The sequence below is a fragment of the Parambassis ranga genome, chromosome 17, assembly GCF_900634625.1.
Source record: "Parambassis ranga chromosome 17, fParRan2.1, whole genome shotgun sequence".
NCBI lineage: Eukaryota > Metazoa > Chordata > Actinopteri > Ambassidae > Parambassis > Parambassis ranga.
Window position 1 is genome coordinate 10,748,393 of NC_041037.1, and position 22,377 is coordinate 10,770,769.

The window sequence follows — 22,377 nt, forward strand, 5'->3', positions numbered from 1 at the left end:
AGCTGAGGAGTGGATTACAAATGAGAAACTAAGGTTCTACACAGCATCTAGATTTACATACAGGTGCCTCATAAGAATGCAGTTTTATAGGCTAATAAATGCTATAAGCATGTTGCCTTTCATGTGGAGCCACACACAGGAAATTATGCTTTAAGATACACACATGGCAAAAACACAAATGAAGGTGCTTAGGTAGCTCAGCTGTATTTATAAAGCTGAAGCTACAGTCCTCAATGGCAGCAGCCTGGGTTGAATTCCAGGTGGATGGATAAAACTCGTAAGGTCCCCAGAGAACACGTCCTGTTACATACTGTGACATTGAAAAGTCAATGTTTGTACAGGTGGTAAGCCATCACAGTTGTTTATCTGCATCCTACTGAGTTAAACATAATTACCAAAACATATATTCTATAGAAAAGATTGAGTGTACAACAGATAATGGTGTCTCTAAGCATTGATGGCAACAACACGTGCAGGGCAAGACTTTTTCAAGTGAGTCTGAAAAAGTGTATTTTTCTGGTAACTCTGAAACAAACTCTATCAATAGTCTTTCTCATTAAATAACAACATTTCCATGTCCACATAAATACAAAATGAAAACGAAAGAGAAAGAGAAATGCTCCATACATTTCATTAGAGTGGTATTTATTTCTCGGTATCTTCTCACCACTTCACTGCACACATCTTTTTGTACCTGACATACTTGGGGAAAAGATTAAATCAGAAAAATTAGTCAAATACAATTTCTATCAAGGCTGTTGACAATAACACATATACACTATTGAGGGAGAAGAAAACTAATCAGCTTTTAATTTAACTATTATAGAAATTGTCTTTTTTTTTCATGCAATTTCACATCACAATACAAATGTAATCTAAGCTGAATGCGCATGAAGCACCCAATTAGCTGGTGTCTCAGGTATGATGATAAAATGGATTCTGCAAAAATACAATATAAACACAACATACACACAGCTGGGTTGCAGAAATGTCCCCTCAAATAGTTTCATTACTATATCTTTTAAACGATTAGAGCAGAGCAGAGCAGAGCAAAGAAGAAAGAGGAGGAATGAGGAGGCCTGGAAGGCAGTGACAGAGCTGAAGACATACTTTATAGTGAGGTGGGGCTAAAGACTGATGACTTTACAAAGAAAAGGAGAAAAATGAAATTTGAAAGTGATCTGAGAGGTGAAACAGGGATATTTCACTGATGCACATGCAAACCTCACATCTAATGTGCTGCTGCCAGGGGAAAAGAAACTACGAGGCAAAGCCAATGACACAGACAGAGATAGGTGGGGCGGTGGGGAGATCATAGAAGAAGAAAAAGTAAGACAGACAGAGAGAAAGAGAGATAACTCTTCTGACTGATGACTCATGAAAATTAAAACCTTTCTTCTTGGAGACGTGCTTTCATTTTCCCTCCCTGCTGTGATCCCTTTCTTCCTGAGCAGCAATCATAGCTCCAGGTACACCAGGCAGGTGCATAAGTCTGTGTATGCATGTGGACGCAAAACCACACAAACATGTTTTTTTTCCCTGCTTTTCTGACACATACACACAAACACGTACACGGTTCTGTTTGCTCTCAGGTTATACTGGGTTTTAAAAATGATTTGTTTTTCAGTCGCTCACCGCTTTGCCTTGTAGGCAAAGTATTAGAAAACTTGAAAGAATTTCCTTTGGAGTGACTTACTGTGCTACCTGTGATGTCGCACTATGTGGTTTTACTTTGAGCCTAGCTCACCAATTTTCCATAATCATATTTCACGATGAAAAATACATGGCTCTTTTATGGTCTCTATGAGAGTGAATCAGAAGCAATAAAAAAATCAAATATAAAGCCATTTCAAAGCCTATGATGCTTTGGACCGACTATACAAGAGACCCACACAAGAAGACTTGAAAGAGAGATGAAGGAGATGACTCAATCGAATTTGGGGTAACATGAAAAGACCTTTGTGTGCATGAGTGGGTGTGTTCATGTGTGTGTATTTTTATATTATATTTGTTTGGAACTGAACTTGCACTGTAATGTTACCACATATTTATTAGGTGTACAGATACACTGCAGGCTAATAAGTCTGTATTGGAATTATAATTAAAACAGCGCGCAGTGGTGCATGTCTTCATAACTTCAGGCTTTATCACAAGTCACAACAGACCACGGTCTATTGTTTAATAAAGGATTGCAACGCCTGTGTACATAGAGGCAATAGATAACACGTCACTGACACCAGCTTATGGGACGTAGCAAAGGCACAGTGCCTCAACATTGTTCTGTTCAGCTGAACTCTGACTAGGGACAAGTCATTTTCAGAGCTGGCACTGTAGTATGCAAGATTATCTGAACAAAAATATAGAGTTTTAGGAGAAATCAGTAAACTTGTGTCCTGTTTGCCCCTTGGGTCTACTGTTGTTGTGAACACTGAGGCAATATTCTCTTGTTATTACTGTGATGTCAGCACAAGCATACAAGCTTAAGCAACACTGAACAACTTAAGCAAATATGAGAATTGCATTTACATATCTAACCACAATAGAAAACAATGGAGACTGTTTGTATTATCCATATAACATATCTCAAAGCGATGAGCTTCTGTTGTTTAAATAAATATAAACACATCCACAAAGTCAGTTTAAATGAGAAAAACAGCACGCTCAGTCTGTTTTAAAGACATATGCTGCAAGACATAACTGCAAACACAAACAGATCCAAACTAATGACTTGTGTCATGGGATTCATAACTGCTTCCCGCAATTTTTTATCCTGGTTCACTGCACTAATGTACCAAAGATTTATGAACATCTTGACTTGCGGCTCACACACAGCTCTAAAAACATCAGCCCATCCTCACCAGAAAAACAACAGTAGTGGTCTGATTTTTTGAAGTAAAATTACCAGTGTTTAAATGTGTGACTATGGATGTAAAATCCAGTTGGGATGGCACTACTTGGAGTTGTCTTGTAACATGTAGTTTTAACCCAACACTAACACTAACCAAAGTTTGTGGTCTCTTTGTTACTGGTGGTCTTATATAACCTCACCAAAACAATAACATATGACCTTTTGGGAGTCATTGTCCTACTTTCTTGTTAGCATGTGTGAATATATGATAACATATGAACGTACTGCTCAATGTCAACAATCAAGAGACCAATACAGCTTAGAAAAATCTGTGGCTATGGACAGTGGATGTACAGGCAGATCAGCAGACCTTCACACAGTCCTGGGGTTCACGTCTGCTGACGCCTTTTTAGACACTGCAATCTGTTTTGTTTTCACTCATTGAGTTTCATGGTTCACTTACGGTTTAGTGTTGTTTTCTCTCAAGTTTTTATTCTAGTTGCCATTTTCTGCTACTGTGGGGACAGATCCCTCCCACATAGACACACGCTGAGGACAGGTTGCCTATCTTACACGTGAGTTATATATAGCAAGAAAAGTATTAAACAGTCAGAGTATATTAGTGAGTCATTACTGAGATAACAGGAGACAAGTACATGAGGCTGTCTCTCAGAAGTCAGCACACCATGCAATGTTTATCCACCACATATTGAGCAGTGTTGACCAGAAAGCCCCACCGGGGCCATTGGACCAGCTGGTGTAATGCTGGCATACACACAGCGCTAAACAACTCTCTCCCTCACACAGTGACAAACACACTCATTCTCTCATCACCACACATACATCATCGGATGGCAGCCCCTCCATTCCACCTTACGCCTCATCAGACTTATTATAATTAGCTGTGCTGAGTAATTAACATCCAAATTAGGACAGTCATTTGCATATCTGCCCTAATTTGCATATACCTCTAGCTGTACACAGATCTAACATTCCTCCACATGCTGATAAATGCCAGTACAAAGTGCAGTAGTTCTCTGTCTTTTTCAACTCCTTAACATAACATCTCACGCACACCATTACACACGACAATATAGTGTACCTTCACCTTTAGACAACAAACAGGATTACAAACACGAGACCAGACTGAGGTGTTTGCTAGAATATGGACAGGTTACAGGAAGAATAGAGAGCATACTGTAAATGGTGTTGAGGACAGGGGTTGATGATAGATAGATAGAGGTACCTGAGAGAGTGAGATCATTCACTCAATGATAAAAGGCAAAGTAAAGGAGAAAGAAGACTGCCTCTCCATGTATACATCTCACTTAAGCCCATAAAACCTTTGGAATATCACCAATGGCTGTGAAGAGACGGAAAGAGAGAGAGAGCAGCAACCGCTCTGGAAATCACAATGAAGGCTGTTCAAGCACGGAAAAAAAAGAGGGAGAAGGAGAATGACGAAACACTTCTCTCTGTGACATTTGCCCTCTGAATGGCATCAGCTCAGCAGAGCAGAACAGCAAAGGGTGAATCAGAGTCAAAAGAGACAGGCAGAAAAACACAATTGAGAAAGCAGAGGGAATGAGGAGAACAGAAACAGGGAAGGAGTGACAGGATGGGCAGAGCACATCCCAACAGAGATTGTTTCAGCAGTCATTGCGTGGAAGCGGAAAAAAAAACCTGAGTTACGCTTGTACGTTTCACATTGCTTTCACAATTTATGTCCCTGCGAGGATAATGCAGCTGGACGGCTCTGTTGAACAGACACCAATAAATCTGATCTTGTTTTCCTTTTTTCCTCCTGCCTTCCTTTCTCCTACAGCGCCCCTCAGATCCTTTCAGTCTGCGTTCTTTGGCACTCATCAGCTCTGGTCTATTTGCCGACTTCTTATGTAAAGGTATTCAGCAGAAAGCCTTTGTCTCGTGTATATACTGTATTCTGCTGAGCTTGTAGAGCCTGTAAATACAAATTCTGCACACACAAAAAACCTCACTCTGCATCTGCCTTTCACAACACGCCAACATCCAACCAGCACTCAGAGGTCTAGAGCTGTTTTTCATCCAAGTGTAAGAAGAAATAGCTTTACTGAACAATACCAAGTGGTATTTTTTTCGAGTCAAGGCAATTCAGCAATTCAAATGCTCAGTCGCTGATGTTTGGCTTTCAGATGATTTCATTATGCTTGGCAGTTTAACAGTATCATACGCTGCTGTTTTCCCATTAATCTTACACAGATTTCTCATTATTTTTGGACATGGTCAGCACTAAATATTGTTACTGACATTTCTCTCCACGAAATTGAAATGAAACCTGTCTTCTGCTTTGGTTTCATGTCTCAGACCTGGAGGTTGCTGCTTGGTTTTACTCTGGATTTACTGGATTTACAAATGCTTGATGGCAACGCTTCAATTACAAATTAATACAGTCAATAACCACCTGTTTATAGTTGTGGTAGTTCCATTGTTGATATACTGCCTACAAGTATCTCCTAACTACAGTATTCTTCATTGTAGTAGACAGTTTCAAATATGAAATATGGTAGTCCAGATCTGAAAACTAGTGCACTGTTAAAACTTCTATTCTCAGTAGCAAATCTCAACCAACAAAAAAAACAACATTTCTGATGGCACTTCCTGTTGTCAGCTTGCTGCCTTACATGTAGGCAACAGCTTCTGTACACTAATATTGAGCTGTTCTTCAAGAATACAGCGAGGGATTCTGTGTTAATGTTTGGTTAATGTTTTGTTTACCATACACAGCATATACCAGTACCAGTGGAGGCTGGCCAGCCCAGATGGACTTATAGGACCCTTAAAAAACTGGCAATGTGAGGGTTCAAATCTAACAATAAAAGTGAGGGTATGTCTGTCAGGACAAAGCAGCCTGCTTAGATGACTCAAAGCATGGCAGCACATCCCACTTTTTCCATTACCTTTAGTAGGTCAAATGTACATTTTAATTTCTATTTGCTGTTAACAGCATGGCACATTCAGTGGACAGGGTGATATATTGGAACACCACTAAGTAATGAAGTGACGTAAAAAAATAAATGTTTTAATTATTTGTGCAATGTCCAAATGATTAACCATCTGACAGAAAACAAATACAATTCAATATTTCTTTGTCAAAGGAACCTGAACCCTGACAACGTCATTCAAAACAGTTTTCATTTTTTCCACAAATGCCATTATTTATGTACCAATATGTGAACTCTTGGGATAATATTTAGATATGAATAAAACATTCTGTCCTAGCACACACAGCAAAAATCACTTAAAACTGTAGACACAAAGTAATTACCAACACTGAGTTTAGACATCTACATTTGAAAACTGAATGAGTCATTAAAGCCTCTACAGAAGAGCCGCTTCTCTAAACTTACTCTAAACCTAGTTAGCCTTCCCTCTGGCTCCTGGCCATATGGAGGTCTTTTATAGACAGGAAAAATAATGATAACGTGTGGTTGAGCGCAGACAGCTAGTCAGCCCAGCGCTCTCACTCCAGAGACCCAATTAATACCACTGTAAACCACTGCTGCCCTTCATAGGCAACACAAGTCAGTGTGTGTGTGTGTGTGTAGAGGGGAAAGACGAAGAAGCGACAGAGGAAGATGTGAGACTTTCAGAGTGAGAGGATATGATTGACTACAGCACCCTGTTTATTGCTGCCCTCTCTGAGCACTAATCGATTATCCTGGGCAGTAGAAATCATATTATGGTCACTTGCCAGCCAATCATCAACAACATGATGGCTATAAATGCATTGTTTATTGTATTAATAATTTCACAAGCAAATGGGGCATGTAGGAATTCCCCAAAGACATAAAGTTTTTTTCCCCCAATATAATGGATGAGAAATGTCTCCATCAACAGAGCTAAATAAATGAGTCCATCTGGCTAATAGCCCACATTAACCAACATTTTTCAAACTAACAAGCCAAGATTTCTCTAAATGAAGTTTTTTATGTGCTCTGCCTGTAAATGAATTTATCATTTTCAGGTTTTTAAATCAACTGGACAACACAAAACAAGTTATCCTCGGAAAAATCATTGTTTCCCCTATTTTCCTGTTCTCATCAGGGCTAGCTCAAAGCTAAAGCTAATACTTTAATCAACATTATTATCTCTATTTGCAGTGTGGCACCACAGTTTTTTCATTTACGGCACCAAGACAAACTGCCGAACACCTGCCATGACACTGCAGCCCAACTGCACTGTAACAATTAATACATATTTACACTGAAGTACTGCATATTAATGAGAACTTGGTAAAAAATGACTGGTGAAGTTGTTGGACGGACGCTGCACGCTCTCCTAAGCTAACTTGTGTAACTCAAACACGCAAAACAAACAAACATTTGGAAGCCAAGTTGCTTTGACTTGCATATTTTTCACAAAGGTGTCTTACCTTTTCCGCCGAGAGCGCAGGAGTGGCCCCAGATAAGCCAAAACAGCAAGAAAGGAGCCCCGACCGTCTGCATGCTTGTCGCGCTGTGGTTGATGTCTGCTTCTCCACTCCTCTCCCAAGCGCGAGGATGCTCTCGGCTGGCAGTCCGTGCGAGGGATGGTCGGTGGGTCGAGAGACGGTCACTGATACAGCAGGAGAGGAGAGAGAGACGCTGACGTTCAGACAACGTCAACAACACCAGGCTTCCGGGTGCAGCTTTTCAAAATAAAACACAATTGATTTTCAATCTCGATTATAGTCAAACAATAGCAACACAATGGGGCTGTATTCGTTTAGGTTAAATATCTTATTGTTTTTAACAACATTATTTCCTAGTCTATTGACAGTGTAGGCTTTAACTCTGCTTTATGTTAATTTTAAGGCTTTTATGTTGAAGAAGAAGCATTTTTTTCTGGCAGGATTTAGGCTCATTTGGCAAACTTGACAGATACACAGGGGAAGAGATGAGTGTGAATGTGTTGGTAGTTGGTGTTAAAAGAGGAAAGGACTGATGATGACACTCCAGGAGCTGCACTTCTACAAAATACATGATAAAAATACAAGATCACATGTGATCACACCAGACCTTGTTGATATGCAGCAGCTGCTGGTATACATATTCAAATTAATGAGCTACTACATGCATCTTTTAGTCACTTTATTAGCATTTACCCTAATTTAATTGCCTGTGTTAGTTATGCTGCACTTGGGAAAAGTAATAAAAAATGTGTCGCTTTAATTCAGAAGTAATCTGAATTGTGGGTTTTTGCATTTTCTTAGATGTATACTCCGTCTATAATCAACTGAGGCAGCTGCTACTCTGTGATGTTTTTTATCCCAGCTGTATCCTCCTAACAAGAGCCTCAGAGCAGCACAGCTATACTCCCCCTCATAGAATCGAGTCTTTCTGTTTTCACCCTGTGGCAGAATCACTGGTTTTCCCGAACGGCCACATGTTCCTCAATTATTCCCTCACGTATCTTTGTGTGTTGGGTGTGGGTGTGCGTTCTGGGGATTAGAGAGCAGGGCAGCCCTCAAGTGAGTTAAGAGGATAACAAAGACAGAACACACACACAAGCTCAAAAACAAATGGAGGACCACATTTACATGCACGTGCAATTACTTACACACACACATACATGCTCCCAGCTGGCTGTTTCCATGGCATGGTAATGACAGACAAGTCACAGCAGAGCAATGACAGGAGCAGAGATGTGGAGTAAGCAGGCTATCCTTCTAATTGCAGTCAAATCATCAGGTCAGCAATTATGCAGGGCAGGGAAGCATTGGCTGTTATGTTATTGACAAATAAACATTTTACCTTTAATCTTTCAAATTAGGCTGGCAGCCTTTTGACTTTTGAGTGTTTTTTATTTTCTAATTTCTCCGTATTGCTGCTGAATTATTAATAAATCATTAATCTTATTGAAAAAATAGATAAACTAGATCTTCACTGTAACAACAACTTTCATTCTACCACTGATTTATCCTAAAAAGCACAGGACTACAAACATTATCCCCCTCATGTGAACGAACTTCAGTGAACATATACAACTGTATGTAACGCACTGTCAATAACTGGATTTAACATTATCATGTGTAGTTTACCCCAGAAGCAGTTACTGCAAAACAAATTAGCTACTAATTTGAGCTGGCACAAACATTATGTATTTCCTCTTTAACTGCCCTTACTGAGAAGAGCTGGCTCACATTCTTTGAAAGTGATTGTCCTTCCTCCGCAACAAAGCAGAGTTATTGAAAAGGCCATTTGCTCTGCAGCCATTTTTGTAATCAGCAGCAGTTTGCTCTGTACTGACAGTCAATTAGTGCTCAGAAAAGCTTCCCATTTTCATCTGACAAGCAGCTTACAACAATGGAATGAAAGGTTACCAGGAGGAGCACATAAGTGTTTGCTGCTGCAACACAGTAAAGGTCAGCTTTATGATTGTACAGCTGTAGGGTTCTTCTGGGGGGGAGGCTGCCATCGTAAACTAGGAGGAAGGAATAGTTAATGGCACGCTGTGAGGCATCGCTACCTGCCAACAGGCGGCACTTCAGTACCAAGGAGAGCTCCGTCACTTCAGAATTTATCCACCAGGGGTCACACTTGTGCCAGGTTTTCTCAGTGGAACCAACGAGCAACAGTTCCTTAACACGGGGGAGCGGGATAAGTGTGACACACACTGGCCAAACATCAACAATGAGAAAAGAAAGGTAATTAAACGAATTATCTCTGTTTCCATTTTTATATTTCTGTTTGAGTGTTCTCTGCTTTATACTTAACACAAATACTGTTACATGACCGCCGCGTTACATCTAGTTTAGCCCGCTATGCTAAGCGACGTTAGATGTCTCCTCAATGTCACGACAGACAGGCTATGTTCACTGAATAATGTTGGTGTTGAACTTAAATCACACTGTCAACAACTGAAGTGAAAATACTGCGTCTACTCTCACTCTCATGTCTGCTCTAATAAAAGGACGATACATAATGCGCATAGGTTTGATCTGTTATCTAAGTACTTACAAAACTTACATAACCAAGGAAATGCGGCTAGATAGTCGAAGAAGAACGATACTGTAAGTTAGAATGGTCACAAAGCATAAAAACAGCAAAAGATACCATCTGCATACAATAATTTCAAATTAATACTGTAGTAATTGGTACTAGTGTGCAAAGAATGATAGTAGAGGTTATGGTGCACCTGTATGTGTGCATAAGGTAATCAAGGAATCTTACTTATTTTATATTAAGTAAGACATAGCATTAAGTTCACAATCCCTAAAACATGTAAGTCGTTATGGTGTTTTACTTTTTCCCAAATATTGTCATAGTAATTCTGTGAATTTACCACCCCAGTTGTTACATTCTGATGTTGTTATGATCACTTGTTCTGTATATAGCTTTACGTACTCATTCATAGTTTATATTTTGTGTTGCATGCTCTTTCAATTGCCCTTTTTGTAAAATATTATATTCTTCTTGTACCTTAAACATTTTATGGCATTCAGTGTGGACAGCAAAGTAAGAATTTCATTGTACAGGGAAACCAGTTTCCTTACTGTGAACATGACAATAAATGTTTTGAATCTTGAATGTTTAAAATCAATCAAAGTGAAATGAGGTGTTGGCTGGATACTGTCCAGTATAGTTTAATCAAGCTGAAAAGTGAAAAGTGGCTGATGTTAACTTTCCTCTTGGATCTAACATGCTCAAACATGGAGATTAAAGCAAAACATCGCAGCAGCTGGTACTCCTTCAGTGTCCAGCTGCTACAAACTGCTACCAGTGTTGTAAGTGCATTTGGTGTCCTGATGATAAATAAGTACGGATTCTTTTTCACTGTGCTCATACATTATAAGAACTTTGTGCAATTAAAGGAGGATTCTATGTTTTGATGCATTGAAATGCCTAATGACTTATTTCTGCTTATATTCTGTAAACATCTCTCTCACCTTTGTATTCTATCATTTTACTCACACATTAAAAATAACCATTATTTTTTACTTTTTACTTTTCCTCAGGGTTCTCTGACAACAGTGCAAGGTGGTAAAGCAGGATGGTCACCCACCGTATTCCAATAGTCTTGTTGGCCTGTGGCTCTTTCAATCCAATCACCAACCAGCACATGAGGCTGTTTGAGCTGGCCAGAGACCATATGCACAGCACAGGTCAGATCCAAGCTCCTATTAATCGCTTGTACATAATATTTGACTTAGATAAACATCAGTGTAGGAGCAGCTCTTGTACGATTAGTAGTCTCTAATCCAATTATGAGCTGTATGATTTTGAAATGTGATGCGCCTACTGTGGATTACAGCTCAGCCTGCAGCATCTCAAACCTTTTTAGGGCTAGCTCATTGTTTTTCTTTGATTCCACACTACTTCTTGATTGAGTCCCATTGCCCCCATTTAACTGATTTGTCCTTGCAGCTACAAAGTAACCCTGAAACGCTGCTTAAAGATGTTGATATTTGCTTTATCATGTTCATCATATCATGTTTTTGCTGCTGAGTTCCTTCTATGGAAGAAAGCTGGTCACATGGTCCAGCCTGGTCACATGGTTAAAACGGCATCCTTATACTTTAAGAATTATGCAGGTCCTGAATCAGCACTCTCATTCTAAGATGCTTTGTGAACCTGTGCACAGTGCAGCACTTCACTGTGCAGGAACAATAATGCTCTTACCATTTCTCTTTGACCTCTTACCTATAATTGTCAGCTGAAATGTATCACACAATATCATCTTGTAAGCTATAACTGATTTCGTCACACACATTCTAAAAAGATTAATTGTAGCATTAACACTAACAAGATCTGTATTTCTTTACTGAATTATACTTCTTTATTGGCTGTCCTGACCCAGAAAGCTATATTAATCTTGGCTCCCTACAGGCCAGTACCAGGTGGTGGGTGGCATTGTGTCTCCAGTAAGTGATGGCTATGGAAAGCAAGGCCTGGTACCAGCTAAGCATCGCATTGCTATGGCAAAGCTGGCACTTCAGAGCTCCAACTGGGTCAGAGTTGATGAATGGGAGAGCCAGCAGCCAGACTGGACGGAGACAGTGGTCACTATGAGGTATATAAAACATACTTACTGCAATATTAGATTTAAAATGTCTGTGTTGAAAATGCAGGCTTCTCTTTAAGATGTATAAAATGCAATTTTTGCTCCTCTTTCTGTCAAAGCACCTCACTGATAATTACAACCTCAATTACACAAGCTGCTTTTAATAACTGCAGTCAGCCATGTTTAATACAGAGTGCCTCAGTGGTTAGTCAGTAAGGAGATTTACTTCTCAATTGTGCAGAGTACAGAGAAAATGTTATTGCTTTAAGTGAGCAAACATTGTGAGATTACATTTTGTGTGCCGCAGTGTTAGGACGTGATGTCAGTAATAGTGCACTACATTTAAAGGAACCATATTTGAGAATTTGAATACATTTTTTATTTATAGGTTTTTTTTATTGTCAATGTGTGTATAGATTTTAAGTCTGCTCAAATTCATATCTGAATGGATAGGCTTGACAACATCAATAACCTGTCATGTTTGGCCTCTGTAATGTGTGATGTTTGCTGCATGTTTGTTCCTCTCTCTCTCTCTCTCTCTCATCCTGTCTGTCCTGTCTACCTCTTCTCCTCCTCTACCCGGCCGGCTATCAGCAGGATGGTTCTTTCTCATGAGCTGTGTTTTGTTCAATGTTTCTTCCTGTTAAAGGGGAGTTTTCCCTTGGCACTGATGCTCTTAAAGGGGGATCAGGCTCTGGGTTTCTATAAAGCACAAAGAGAAACTCTGACTGCAAAAAGTGCTATATAAATAAAATTGGATTTAATTTAATATGATAGTTGGTTTGGTGGGTGGACGCTGTTGTTTACGCCATAATTATATATTAGAAACGGAAGCAAAATTGAATTCTTATATGATAGTTACTCAGTCAGGGTGACTTCATAAAAATGAATACATGTTTTTTACGTGTCTAAAAACATAATAAAAATCCTCTGATCGTCATAGCAGGTCTTAGAATTAGGCCTTATTATTAGTTCATCTGAAGTTGTATTTGTATTTGCCTTTATAATGACTGTCTACCCTAGCAGAGTTTTCTGAGATCTTTTCTTTCTTTTGGGCCTGCTCTTGATTATGCCAGCTCCGGTTGTTTATATAACAGAGGGTTACCAGGTTCCCTGTCCTTAAAGTACAGCTTTATTCTCTTGGGAGGGCGCTGGAATAGATTGTACCCTTATCAAGTCTGGATTTTTCACTGGGGTGAAATTACGGGCAAGGCTGTTAAACTGATTGGCCAAGTGGGATTATAAATGTGTTAAAAAAGAAGCAGCCAAAGATGCTGCATTCTGAGCAAGGAGACAGGAAAGAGGGGCCACATGAGTACTGGCTCACTCATTATCACAAACGGTTGTTTGACCCAAAGGGAAAAATGTTGTTCCTCACACTGCATATATGTACGAATACTGTGTACACACTCACTCACTCACTCACTCACTCCTAGCTGGTCCTCTGTAAGCCGTGTTTATGCAACAACCATGAAGTGGACTGTTGTCCCGAGGCTGTTAGCAGGCTACGTCACACATCATCTCACTCTCCAACACACACACACACACATTCAGAAGAACTGGAACAACTTTAAGAAGCTTTACTTGATAAAACTTTATTGGCAGTTTAGTTTGAAAAACACAATCGCTGAGATCATGCTAAAAATGGAGAACGTGTATTCATAATTACTGACTCACTGACTATCGTCTGGATGAAAGGAGAGAATATTTATAAAGTTTTGTTTTCATTTAGGTTTTCTCAGGTAGAAATAAGTGCCTCCACTGTGGTAATATTTACATTATATACAGACATATGGTTTGTGTGGGAATCGGACGCTCGTGCATAGTGTGCCAGGTGCTTGCTGATTTAGTTTCTGTGGTTGTTGCACAGGTATCATTACGGCCGCATTCTGAAAGAGTACAGGCAGAGCATGGGAACACACACTGACTCCAGTGGAAACACCCCTCACCTCTCAAGTAAGAACCTGTCATTGTAGAGAATTCTGGCATCATTGTAAAAAAAACAGCCTGTCATCAGACATTTTCTGCTTCAGACCATCACTGTGGGGTGACCTTACCTTTCTAAAAAAAAAAAAAAGCTTTAATGGATCCTCGAGGATGAACCCTTCCTCTAGCACCACCAGTAGGTCAAAGTGGGACATTTCTCTCATGCACCATGTGTTTAGTGTTAAGTACCTGCTACACATGACCATACACTATTATTATGAGCATTATTAACATGCTGACTTTAGCACTGTCATCCTTTCAGATATTAATTTGATGTGTGATGTTTAACAAGTCCTTTCCACATAATGTGCCTATAGACGTGTGCAATTTAGAAACCATATGAAGCACATAAATACGTATTTTGTTGATATTTTTGCAATGGAAAATGTGTTTCCAGTCTAAAGTTTGAGTATTTATGAGAAAGTTCAGTTTCAAAAATAGCCGGTTTGTTTTAGCCAACAGCTCCTCAACACTCAAAAATGTTATGGGTCTGCAAGTCCTTTAGCATTATTAAGGATCAGCCAGGTGGCAAACAGCCACTGGACTGTTTCCATGTATTCACCACAAGAACCGCTTGAGGATTATGTCTTTGCCAACATAGTTGCTCAGAAAAGACTCACAATAAGGACAGAAATAAGAATGATTTCAGTTAATGGCTCAATCACCGGATTGGGGTGAAACAATTTGAAGGAAACCAGTGATGTCAGAAAGATGAATCACAAGACTATATGTAATGTATATATGAATAACATATGGTAATATGAAAGCCGATGCCATAATCTGTTTTATATGTCCTCACTGCTTCCTTCTCTCGCCCTCCCCCAGGTCCATCTCCCCACCTCAAGCTGCTGTGTGGAGCTGACTTCCTGGACACCTTTAAAATTCCCGGCTTGTGGCAGGATGACCATGTGGAGGAGCTGGCCGGCCACTTTGGCCTCATCTGTGTCAGTCGAGGGAATCTGCAGCCCGAGCGGGCCGTACACGAGTCAGACACACTGTCCCGCCACAGGCACAACATCTTCCTTGTAAGGGAATGGGTGAGGAATGAGACAAGCGCCACAGAGGTCCGCCGGGCGCTGAGACGGGGCCTGAGCGTGAAATACCTGATTCCAGACTCTGTGATAGATTATATTCACCAGCACAACCTCTACACGGAGGACAGTGAGAGGAGAAATAAGGGCACAGTGCTGAGGCCGCTCATCAAGCAGGCACAACAGCTGGTAAAGAGTCTGGACAACTGATTGATGGCAGCTGTTGAAGTGATTCTCTTCAGGGATTGGAAGCTGTGTTTACTTCCAGTGGACTGCGGTATGATTTGTGCATTCTGTCTGCACAGACACACGTTTGGCCAAAATGTGTTGTGTCCTTCAAGGAGCAGCTCAGTGCCGTGGTGTCTGAATCACATCTGTCAGCCATAGTGTTGGTTATATTCATTTATTTCTAGTTTTCACACAGCACAGGTATATACTGAAATAAAATTCTGTGTATTAGAGGGGTTTTGCCTCATTGAGTTATTTTTTAGTTTAGATTCTATTAGGGGTTGAATAATAAAGTGTTTGTTCCACCTCTGTGCCTGGTGTTCACCGTCCTCCAGCGTCTATCAAGACAAAGGCAGACATTCAGTGATTGCTGGTTCGAAAAACGGATCTATTCAGAGGATTCCTGAGGCTGAAAACCAAAAACCAACAATGAGCCTGTAGAATGTTAACAGTTACTGGTATTTGTAGTGCTATTTATCGTAGCCACTGGGCTACTGTAATTCTTATCTGTTGTGGGTGTCTGTACTCTGCAGCAACCACCCAATTCATTGTGGATCTATTCAGCTTCCCCATTATCATCCACACAGTGTGTCTGTGAGGCCTGTATTTTTTCCACCGAAGGATTAAACGTAATCCTGACAGTTGCTCAGCTACAGGAGATGTTTTCTCACTGAGGCCAATGGCTGAAAGCGTTACTGTGCCACTGATCCTGAATGGCATCCTTGGAAAGATGATGTGTGTGTGTGTGTGTCAGTAAAGGATTTAGGCTGCAGCTGGGCCTCAAATGAGAGATTATCAAATTAATTGAGTTATTTAGAAAAGACAAAGATGTGGCAGACATTTAATTGTTTCAGTTGGATCATTTTAAGCTCAGGTGGTTCAGCTGTTGTACTGTGAATATTATGTGCTCCATTTAACTGCTTCTAATGGATCTTTAGAGTCCTCTATAGAGCAGCACAGTCATATAAAAAAACTTTTCATTTGTTCTGGGCTCCGTTTCCTCTTTTCTCTTCCTGCCTTCAATTCTGTCTGATCTTCTGGTTTTTTATTTTGAAAATATTTCTGGTTTTAGATATTTCTAATATAATCTATATAATATAAATGCTTTTCGAGCATGCACAGTTTTCAGCATTGTTATAATAAAAAGTCTACATTCATAGAAATCCACTCAGCAGATTTAAATCCAGTATTTATTTTCCCATTTAAAAACTAAATCTATTATTGATTTGGATAGAAAAGACTAGTATAGATGTGTGTGTAATTTAGTGTGTATTTATTATATTTGCAACACTGAACAAGAAAGCACCCTTTCTATTCTCTCCATATGTTGTGAGTGTTTTGACTCTTAGTTATCATTACAGTTTAAGGCTAAATGTGGGGGAAGGTGCCCCCTTTGGCCTCCCTTTGTAGATCCATCTCTCCGGATTTTAACGTCATTATATAAAACAGCTTCCAAGCCCATTCTGACACACGTGGGATTAAATATTTGCGCCCATACCGTGCATTCATTTTAATCCCACCTAAGCAAGTAAGCATTCCCCAACATAAAGCAGAAACATTGCGTATGCATGCTGAATGTTTTCATCATACAACATACAGAGAATACGTAGGGAGGATTGAGAAATTACGTGGACGGAAAGTGGGAGGTGCCATAATAAAAAAAATGAAACTCGTCAGGTAATCGGATTAAAGTGTGTTTGGTTCATATTGGGGCTTTTGACAGCGTTTTGTGCACTCCATCGCCCACAGCCTGCACAGCGGAGCCCCTCATTCACTGTTAGTGAAGACACCTGCAGAGAAGCAGCCAACATGCCAGTGGATCTGAACGGATACTGGAAAATGATTTCCAATGAGAACTTCGAGGAGTACCTGAAAGCTCTCGGTGAGTCGAAACTGGGGAATGTATTGTTCCACATAAAACGTTTATTATTTTTATAATAACGATGTTCTCAGTTAACAACTCGTTAGAAGCAGTGAGAAGCAACAAGGACACACACATGCAACACTAAACCAATGCACTGCAAAAATGATTATGTAATCAAAATCTTGTGTGAAGCACCACACACCCCCAAAAAACAAGTTGCATGTTACTTGTATACCATGGTATATCATGTTGTGTTTTTGCCACCTGTTGCAGAGGTTAATGTTGCCATCAGGAAAATTGCCACCTTGTTGAAACCTGACAAGGACATCACCCACGATGGGGACCACATAATTATCAAGACCCTCAGCACCTTCAAAAACTACAACATGGACTTCTACGTTGGCAAAGAGTTTGACGAGGACCTTTCTGGAGTAGATGACAGGAAATGCAAGGTGAGTATATGTGCGCCATATGGGAGTCAAATACTGATAATGCATCTCCAGTTAGACCTTAGTCCTGTGCCATAATGGGTGCAAATTCTGTGGGTGGATGAACTCCAGACTACAGCATAATGAGCAGACAGTGTGGTGAGAGCTGGTCATTTTATAGAAAACTTTCCTCCTACTCATAAAAACTTTCCTCAAACTTTTCACACTACCTCTTCTTCGTGAAATTGTGTAATGATGTAAGATACTGCAGGGAGAGGACTGGAGGAGCCAAAGTCAAGACTCACATTTAATCAGATTGTGTCACTGAATACTGAATAGGATCAAAGATTATCTGTGGTCCCCCTTGAAAAGCCGTTTTTGTATGCTGATAGGCTGATTATAGATAAGCTGTTTGGAGGGGGGCTAATAGAGAAAACCACGTGTGTCTCAATGTGAAGATTTTATCTGAATAATTATTTTAAGTGGGAGACTGGGCCTTTCATTCAGCATGTTATATAGTGTACTGCATATTGAATCCACTCTCTCTCTGTTTCTGTTTCTGTGCAGACCACCATCACCTGGGACGGAGACAAGCTGGTTTGTGTGCAGAAAGGAGAGATTGAGGGAAGAGGCTGGACCCACTGGGTGGATGGAGATGAGCTTCATCTGGTAAGAAAACATCAGTTCCTGCCATGAATATTAATATATGCAATTTAGACACTTTAATCCAAATCCAAAATGCCTCTCAGCACTGTATGTGCAGTGCATACATTTTTCAGTGTGACTCCAAGATGAATTCAACTGTAGTGTGTTAACAGAGCAGACAGTTCTTAAACACATGCGGATAAAACTAATTTATAGCCAAATAAATCATGTTGTTGTTATTATTATTATTTATACTGTTTCAGAAAGAGAATGAAAAATGTAATTTGTCTGTAATTGGGAAAATAAAACTTTCTACTACTTGTTTATTCAGCCACCTAGTTTCATTATCATACCATGCAATGGGTGTTATCATTTTATATCTTTTCCATGCATAGTAAGGGCCTCTTTTTTTACTCACAGCTTAAAACAACTGCATTATAATGTATTATGAGCTGCAAATGAAAAAGAAAACCCAACCTTAGCACACCTACTCAACCTATATTTTATGCCATAACAAGTGGATGATAACAGCCATTTAAAGTGATGAGAGGTAGTACAGTAGTGCCCTGCTTGCCCTTATGTATGGGAATAATAACAAGAGATCAGATCTGATCATCTATCCTGACTTTTCAAATTTAAGTTCTCTTTTTTAAAAAAAACTCCAGTAACTTTTACTTTAATTGATCTTCACTCTATAAAATTTATATCTTGCCCCCCTGCGGCCCTGTAATGAAAGCATTTGCATTTAAAAACACTTTAACGTAATGACTGGCACATTAGCATTTTCATTAGCTCAGCATTATCAGATTTTTTCCTCCGTATGATGACGTTCATCAAAGCTAAGTAAAAATAATCTGCCATATTATTTGGTTTAAGCTTTGCCAACAGATGTTTTCAGTCAGCCACCATGAAATCAACTATTAGTGGGAAGATTACAAGAGCTGGGCGGGTTTGAACATAGACCAGCAGTGACCTCTGGTGGCAGGGGAATTCATTGCAGACGGCCTTCCAGCTTCCTTCAAGGATATCTGTTCTGTTATAAGCCTCTCCAGCTTTTGTCCACCCTTTTCCTAGTTCTTGTTAATCTGCAGGGTCTATGATTGGTAAATAATCCAAGTTACTCTTGTTAAATCTGCATTAGTTTCAATCTTATGCTTTGTCATTGATTTCTGTCAGTGCTACTGATTTCTGAGTCTTTTGCAGGTGAATCTAAAGCCCCTCTGTCTGTGATTCGTTCTCTGCAGGAGCTGAGAGCTGCAGGAGTTGTTTGCCAGCAGGTTTTCAAGAAGACCTAAACTGAATATCATTTATCAAGATGGTTCCCTCAGTGGACACTGGCTCAGAGACCAGCATCAGACATGCAACAAATTCCTCTGGCATACCATCTGACTTCTCTTAGGTCCATGTGGTCTCTCCATATGTCCATGTTTCTCATAGTCCAGACTGTTGCAGTACTTTAGTGTATAGTACAAAGGGGGCAGATTTGTAACATGTAACACTGTTAAATGTAATATAGTATAATACATATTTGTCTCAGGGTGGGTGCATTGATTGGCAAGGTTATATATGCTGGATGCACAGATATTGCTGCTAGATGATCTGATGGGTGAGTCAGGCACTTAGATGAGTGCCTGAGAAAGAGGTGGAGGAGGTGAGCGGAAAAGAAGAGTGGTACTGATTGTTGATACAAAATCACCTGAGTCTGGCGGAGGGCTGCAAACATCTTAGTCTCCAGAATGATTGTATATATATATATATATCCCTCCTAACCCATTTGTGACTGTGATACTGATTGTAAGATGAATCAATCAATAAATGAAACAGTCATCAATAACATCATTTGTCTTTTTTCTCAGTAATTACAGTAATTCCCTCTAGGTTGTACCTTTATTTTGTTGTCGTCAGGTTGTTACTGAAGTTTGTTGTTTGTTTTATACCATTATATAAAGGTTTCCATCACACATCATTCATTTATTTTGCCCTGTGTACGCTGCTGGGATCCATCACCATGGTAATCATGAATATGGAGAAGTCAGTCTGGAGGGTGAAGTTGTTTATGTAAACCATGATCTTGCTCAAACCAAACAGAGACCTATAATCTACCTATAACCTACTTGCAGTCAATTTAAAGTGGAGGACAGCAGTAGAAGACTTCTGATTGGCAGACGGGTTATAACAGCCTGTTGAATAGTGTGATAACATCTGAATCTGGTGCTTTTTGTCTAATGTGGGTACTTGTGAATGAAACTTTGTTCTGTCTCTGTCAGCTCACTTTTGTATGACAAGAATCTACATGCAGTAAGCTGTCTCACTTGTTCATTCTTTGTTGCTTCTGCCTCCTGCTGGTTCTCCTGCAGTGACACCCAGCCACCACTGCAGTGTCTACCTGCTGGCTCTGCTTATTTATGAATCCCTTGGGGGGCTGTCATTGATTTGTGCAGGTGATTAAATCTCAAGGAGGGGTTCGAACGGGAAAGTTCAACACCTGCTTTCGGACATTATGAAGTGTGCTCTCCAAAAGATGAGTATAGTCTTGGAGACTGTGGGTGGGTATGCAGTCCTCGTCTTCTCAGTCAGATCCGCCCCTCCCTATTTCCCTAGCTCCAGCCTCTTGTTCTAAATATGGTTACTTCTGGCTTTACAATGTCACCAGGAGGTGGCCGGGAGGTACAGAAATTGAACCTTCAAAGCAAGTGTTTGGGTTTACAGATTAATGTGTGAAACATTGGTGATGGTGTAAGCCATGCCCCTAGTAACCTCGGCAGGTTGACCACAAAAAGCCTTAAAGAATAGGAGTGGCCCCTCCCCCCTCCAAAACAACTGCTCCTGCCAATCCCGTTCAAGCTATAAATTCACTTATCAATAGTTCTCTGCCCTCACATCCCCCTGACTCTTACAAAAGCAAGCGGACACCCAGCCCCTTCCCCCTGTCTAAAGTGTACGTACATACACACACACTACAGTGTCACCAGCTGCCACAATGCCTGCAGACTTCAGTGGCAAATGGATCCTGGAGACCAATGAGAAATTTGAGGATTACTTAAAAGCATTGAGTAAGAACCCTTTAATTCTGGAAGATTTGTTTTAAGAGAAGATTTGGTCTGTGTTGACATAGATGGAGCATGATGGGGAAGCTTGGTTTAGAAAGAAAAAACATGTTTCTCTGTTCTGTTCACAGATATTGACTTTGCAACAAGGAAAATTGCCATCTCCCTGTCACAGACCAAAGTGGTTGTCCAAGATGGAGACAGGTTTGAATTCAAAACTCTGAGCACCTTCAGGAACTATGAGCTTATGTTCACTGTGGGGGTGGAGTTTGATGAGCACACTAAAGGACTCGACAACAGGAATGTCAAGGTGAGGTGACCTTTCATTTTTCACTGAGGTCATCACGGGACTTACAGTAGGGATCATAACTCCCAGGTGGCCTGCGTTTGGCTCTGTGTCCCCCCCTGTTACTACGGCGACCCACTGTGAACCTGTGACCTGAAAACAATGATCTTAGACTCATTAATCTTTAACTACTGAACACTGTGGGACATCAGAAAGTGATTCCTTATCATATTGCTAATAATGTAATAAGGGGACTTCATGTTATCTTGCAGAGCCTAGTAAGCTGGGAGGGGGACAAGCTTGTGTGCACTCAGAGAGGTGAGAAGGCAAACCGTGGCTGGAAGCACTGGATTGAAGGAGACAAGCTTTACCTGGTGGGTTGAAAGTACTGATTGATAATCTGGCTCCTATGCAGGTTTTGAGCCAGAACCTGAGCTCATTGTCTGTTTGTTGTTTTTTTAAGAGTTGGATTGTGAGAGATTGTAATGTATTGAAATGCTGATGTTGGACCTTAACATTATTTCATTTTTTCTCCAGGAGCTGACATGTGAAGATGCAGTTTGTCTTCAAGTGTTCAAGAGAAAAGAATGATGTCCTTGTTTTCATTTACTTGGCTAAATAAGGTTACTGCTCTCTTGTCAATGAGTTTCCCAATTTGCTGTACAGAATAAATAAATAAATGTGCTACGAGAATCAGTATTTAAAGTTCATTAACTTGCTATTAACACAACTTAGAATCACATTTTTTATATAGACACACCTGCATAAAACATGACTTATGGACAAAAACTCAACTATAAAAGAGTAGAAAATATTGTTTTTTATATAGTTATAAAAATAAAATGTTTTAAAAAAGTAATTTCCACGTTAATGAAAATACAAAACAGCGCAAATTACTGTCTTGAAATTACAGTGGTACAATGGAAGCCATGTTGGCCACGGTTATCACTACACCGTGGCAGCTCTGTTGTAGAGCAGCCTCCACAGAGGGAC

The 22,377-nt window shown here is 40.1% G+C and overlaps 4 protein-coding genes across 4 annotated transcripts in view; 3 read left to right on the forward strand and 1 right to left on the reverse strand.

Annotated features, from left to right (window-relative positions):
• Window positions 1-7,396, reverse strand: part of clstn2a (calsyntenin 2a) — a 99,473-nt gene extending 92,077 nt beyond the window's left edge. Inside the window, exon 1 of the mRNA XM_028427463.1 lies at window positions 7,260-7,396. Coding sequence (XP_028283264.1) covers window positions 7,260-7,332 — 73 coding nt within the window. The 5' untranslated portion in view covers window positions 7,333-7,396. The remainder of the gene's footprint in view (window positions 1-7,259) is intronic.
• Window positions 7,397-9,436: 2,040 nt separating this feature from the next.
• nmnat3 (nicotinamide nucleotide adenylyltransferase 3) lies at window positions 9,437-15,347 on the forward strand. Its single transcript, XM_028427909.1, has 5 exons — window positions 9,437-9,512; window positions 10,824-10,970; window positions 11,695-11,878; window positions 13,740-13,825; window positions 14,681-15,347. The coding sequence occupies exons 2-5, from the start codon at window positions 10,859-10,861 to the stop codon at window positions 15,094-15,096; spliced, it is 798 nt and encodes a 265-aa protein (XP_028283710.1). The 5' UTR covers window positions 9,437-9,512; window positions 10,824-10,858; the 3' UTR covers window positions 15,097-15,347.
• Window positions 15,348-16,869: 1,522 nt separating this feature from the next.
• On the forward strand, window positions 16,870-19,426 carry rbp1.1 (retinol binding protein 1, cellular, tandem duplicate 1). Its single transcript, XM_028427910.1, has 4 exons — window positions 16,870-16,996; window positions 17,252-17,430; window positions 17,974-18,075; window positions 19,296-19,426. The coding sequence occupies exons 1-4, from the start codon at window positions 16,924-16,926 to the stop codon at window positions 19,344-19,346; spliced, it is 405 nt and encodes a 134-aa protein (XP_028283711.1). The 5' UTR covers window positions 16,870-16,923; the 3' UTR covers window positions 19,347-19,426.
• Window positions 19,427-21,031: 1,605 nt separating this feature from the next.
• rbp2b (retinol binding protein 2b, cellular) lies at window positions 21,032-21,975 on the forward strand. The gene is made up of 4 exons (XM_028427911.1): window positions 21,032-21,104; window positions 21,230-21,408; window positions 21,657-21,758; window positions 21,922-21,975. The coding sequence occupies exons 1-4, from the start codon at window positions 21,032-21,034 to the stop codon at window positions 21,973-21,975; spliced, it is 408 nt and encodes a 135-aa protein (XP_028283712.1).
• The last annotated feature ends 402 nt before the right edge of the window (window positions 21,976-22,377 follow it).

Coding starts and splice junctions, on each gene's coding strand:
- rbp2b (XM_028427911.1), top strand. CDS start 21,032: ATGCCTGCAGACTTCAGTGGCAAATGGATCCTGGAGACCAATGAGAAA. Junction 21,105..21,229: donor GGATTACTTAAAAGCATTGA/GTAAGAACCCTT, acceptor TTCTGTTCACAG/ATATTGACTTTGCAACAAGG. Junction 21,759..21,921: donor AAGGAGACAAGCTTTACCTG/GTGGGTTGAAAG, acceptor TTTTTTCTCCAG/GAGCTGACATGTGAAGATGC.
- nmnat3 (XM_028427909.1), top strand. CDS start 10,859: ATGGTCACCCACCGTATTCCAATAGTCTTGTTGGCCTGTGGCTCTTTC. Junction 11,879..13,739: donor GAGACAGTGGTCACTATGAG/GTATATAAAACA, acceptor GTTGTTGCACAG/GTATCATTACGGCCGCATTC. Junction 13,826..14,680: donor AAACACCCCTCACCTCTCAA/GTAAGAACCTGT, acceptor GCCCTCCCCCAG/GTCCATCTCCCCACCTCAAG.
- rbp1.1 (XM_028427910.1), top strand. CDS start 16,924: ATGCCAGTGGATCTGAACGGATACTGGAAAATGATTTCCAATGAGAAC. Junction 16,997..17,251: donor GGAGTACCTGAAAGCTCTCG/GTGAGTCGAAAC, acceptor CACCTGTTGCAG/AGGTTAATGTTGCCATCAGG. Junction 18,076..19,295: donor ATGGAGATGAGCTTCATCTG/GTAAGAAAACAT, acceptor CGTTCTCTGCAG/GAGCTGAGAGCTGCAGGAGT.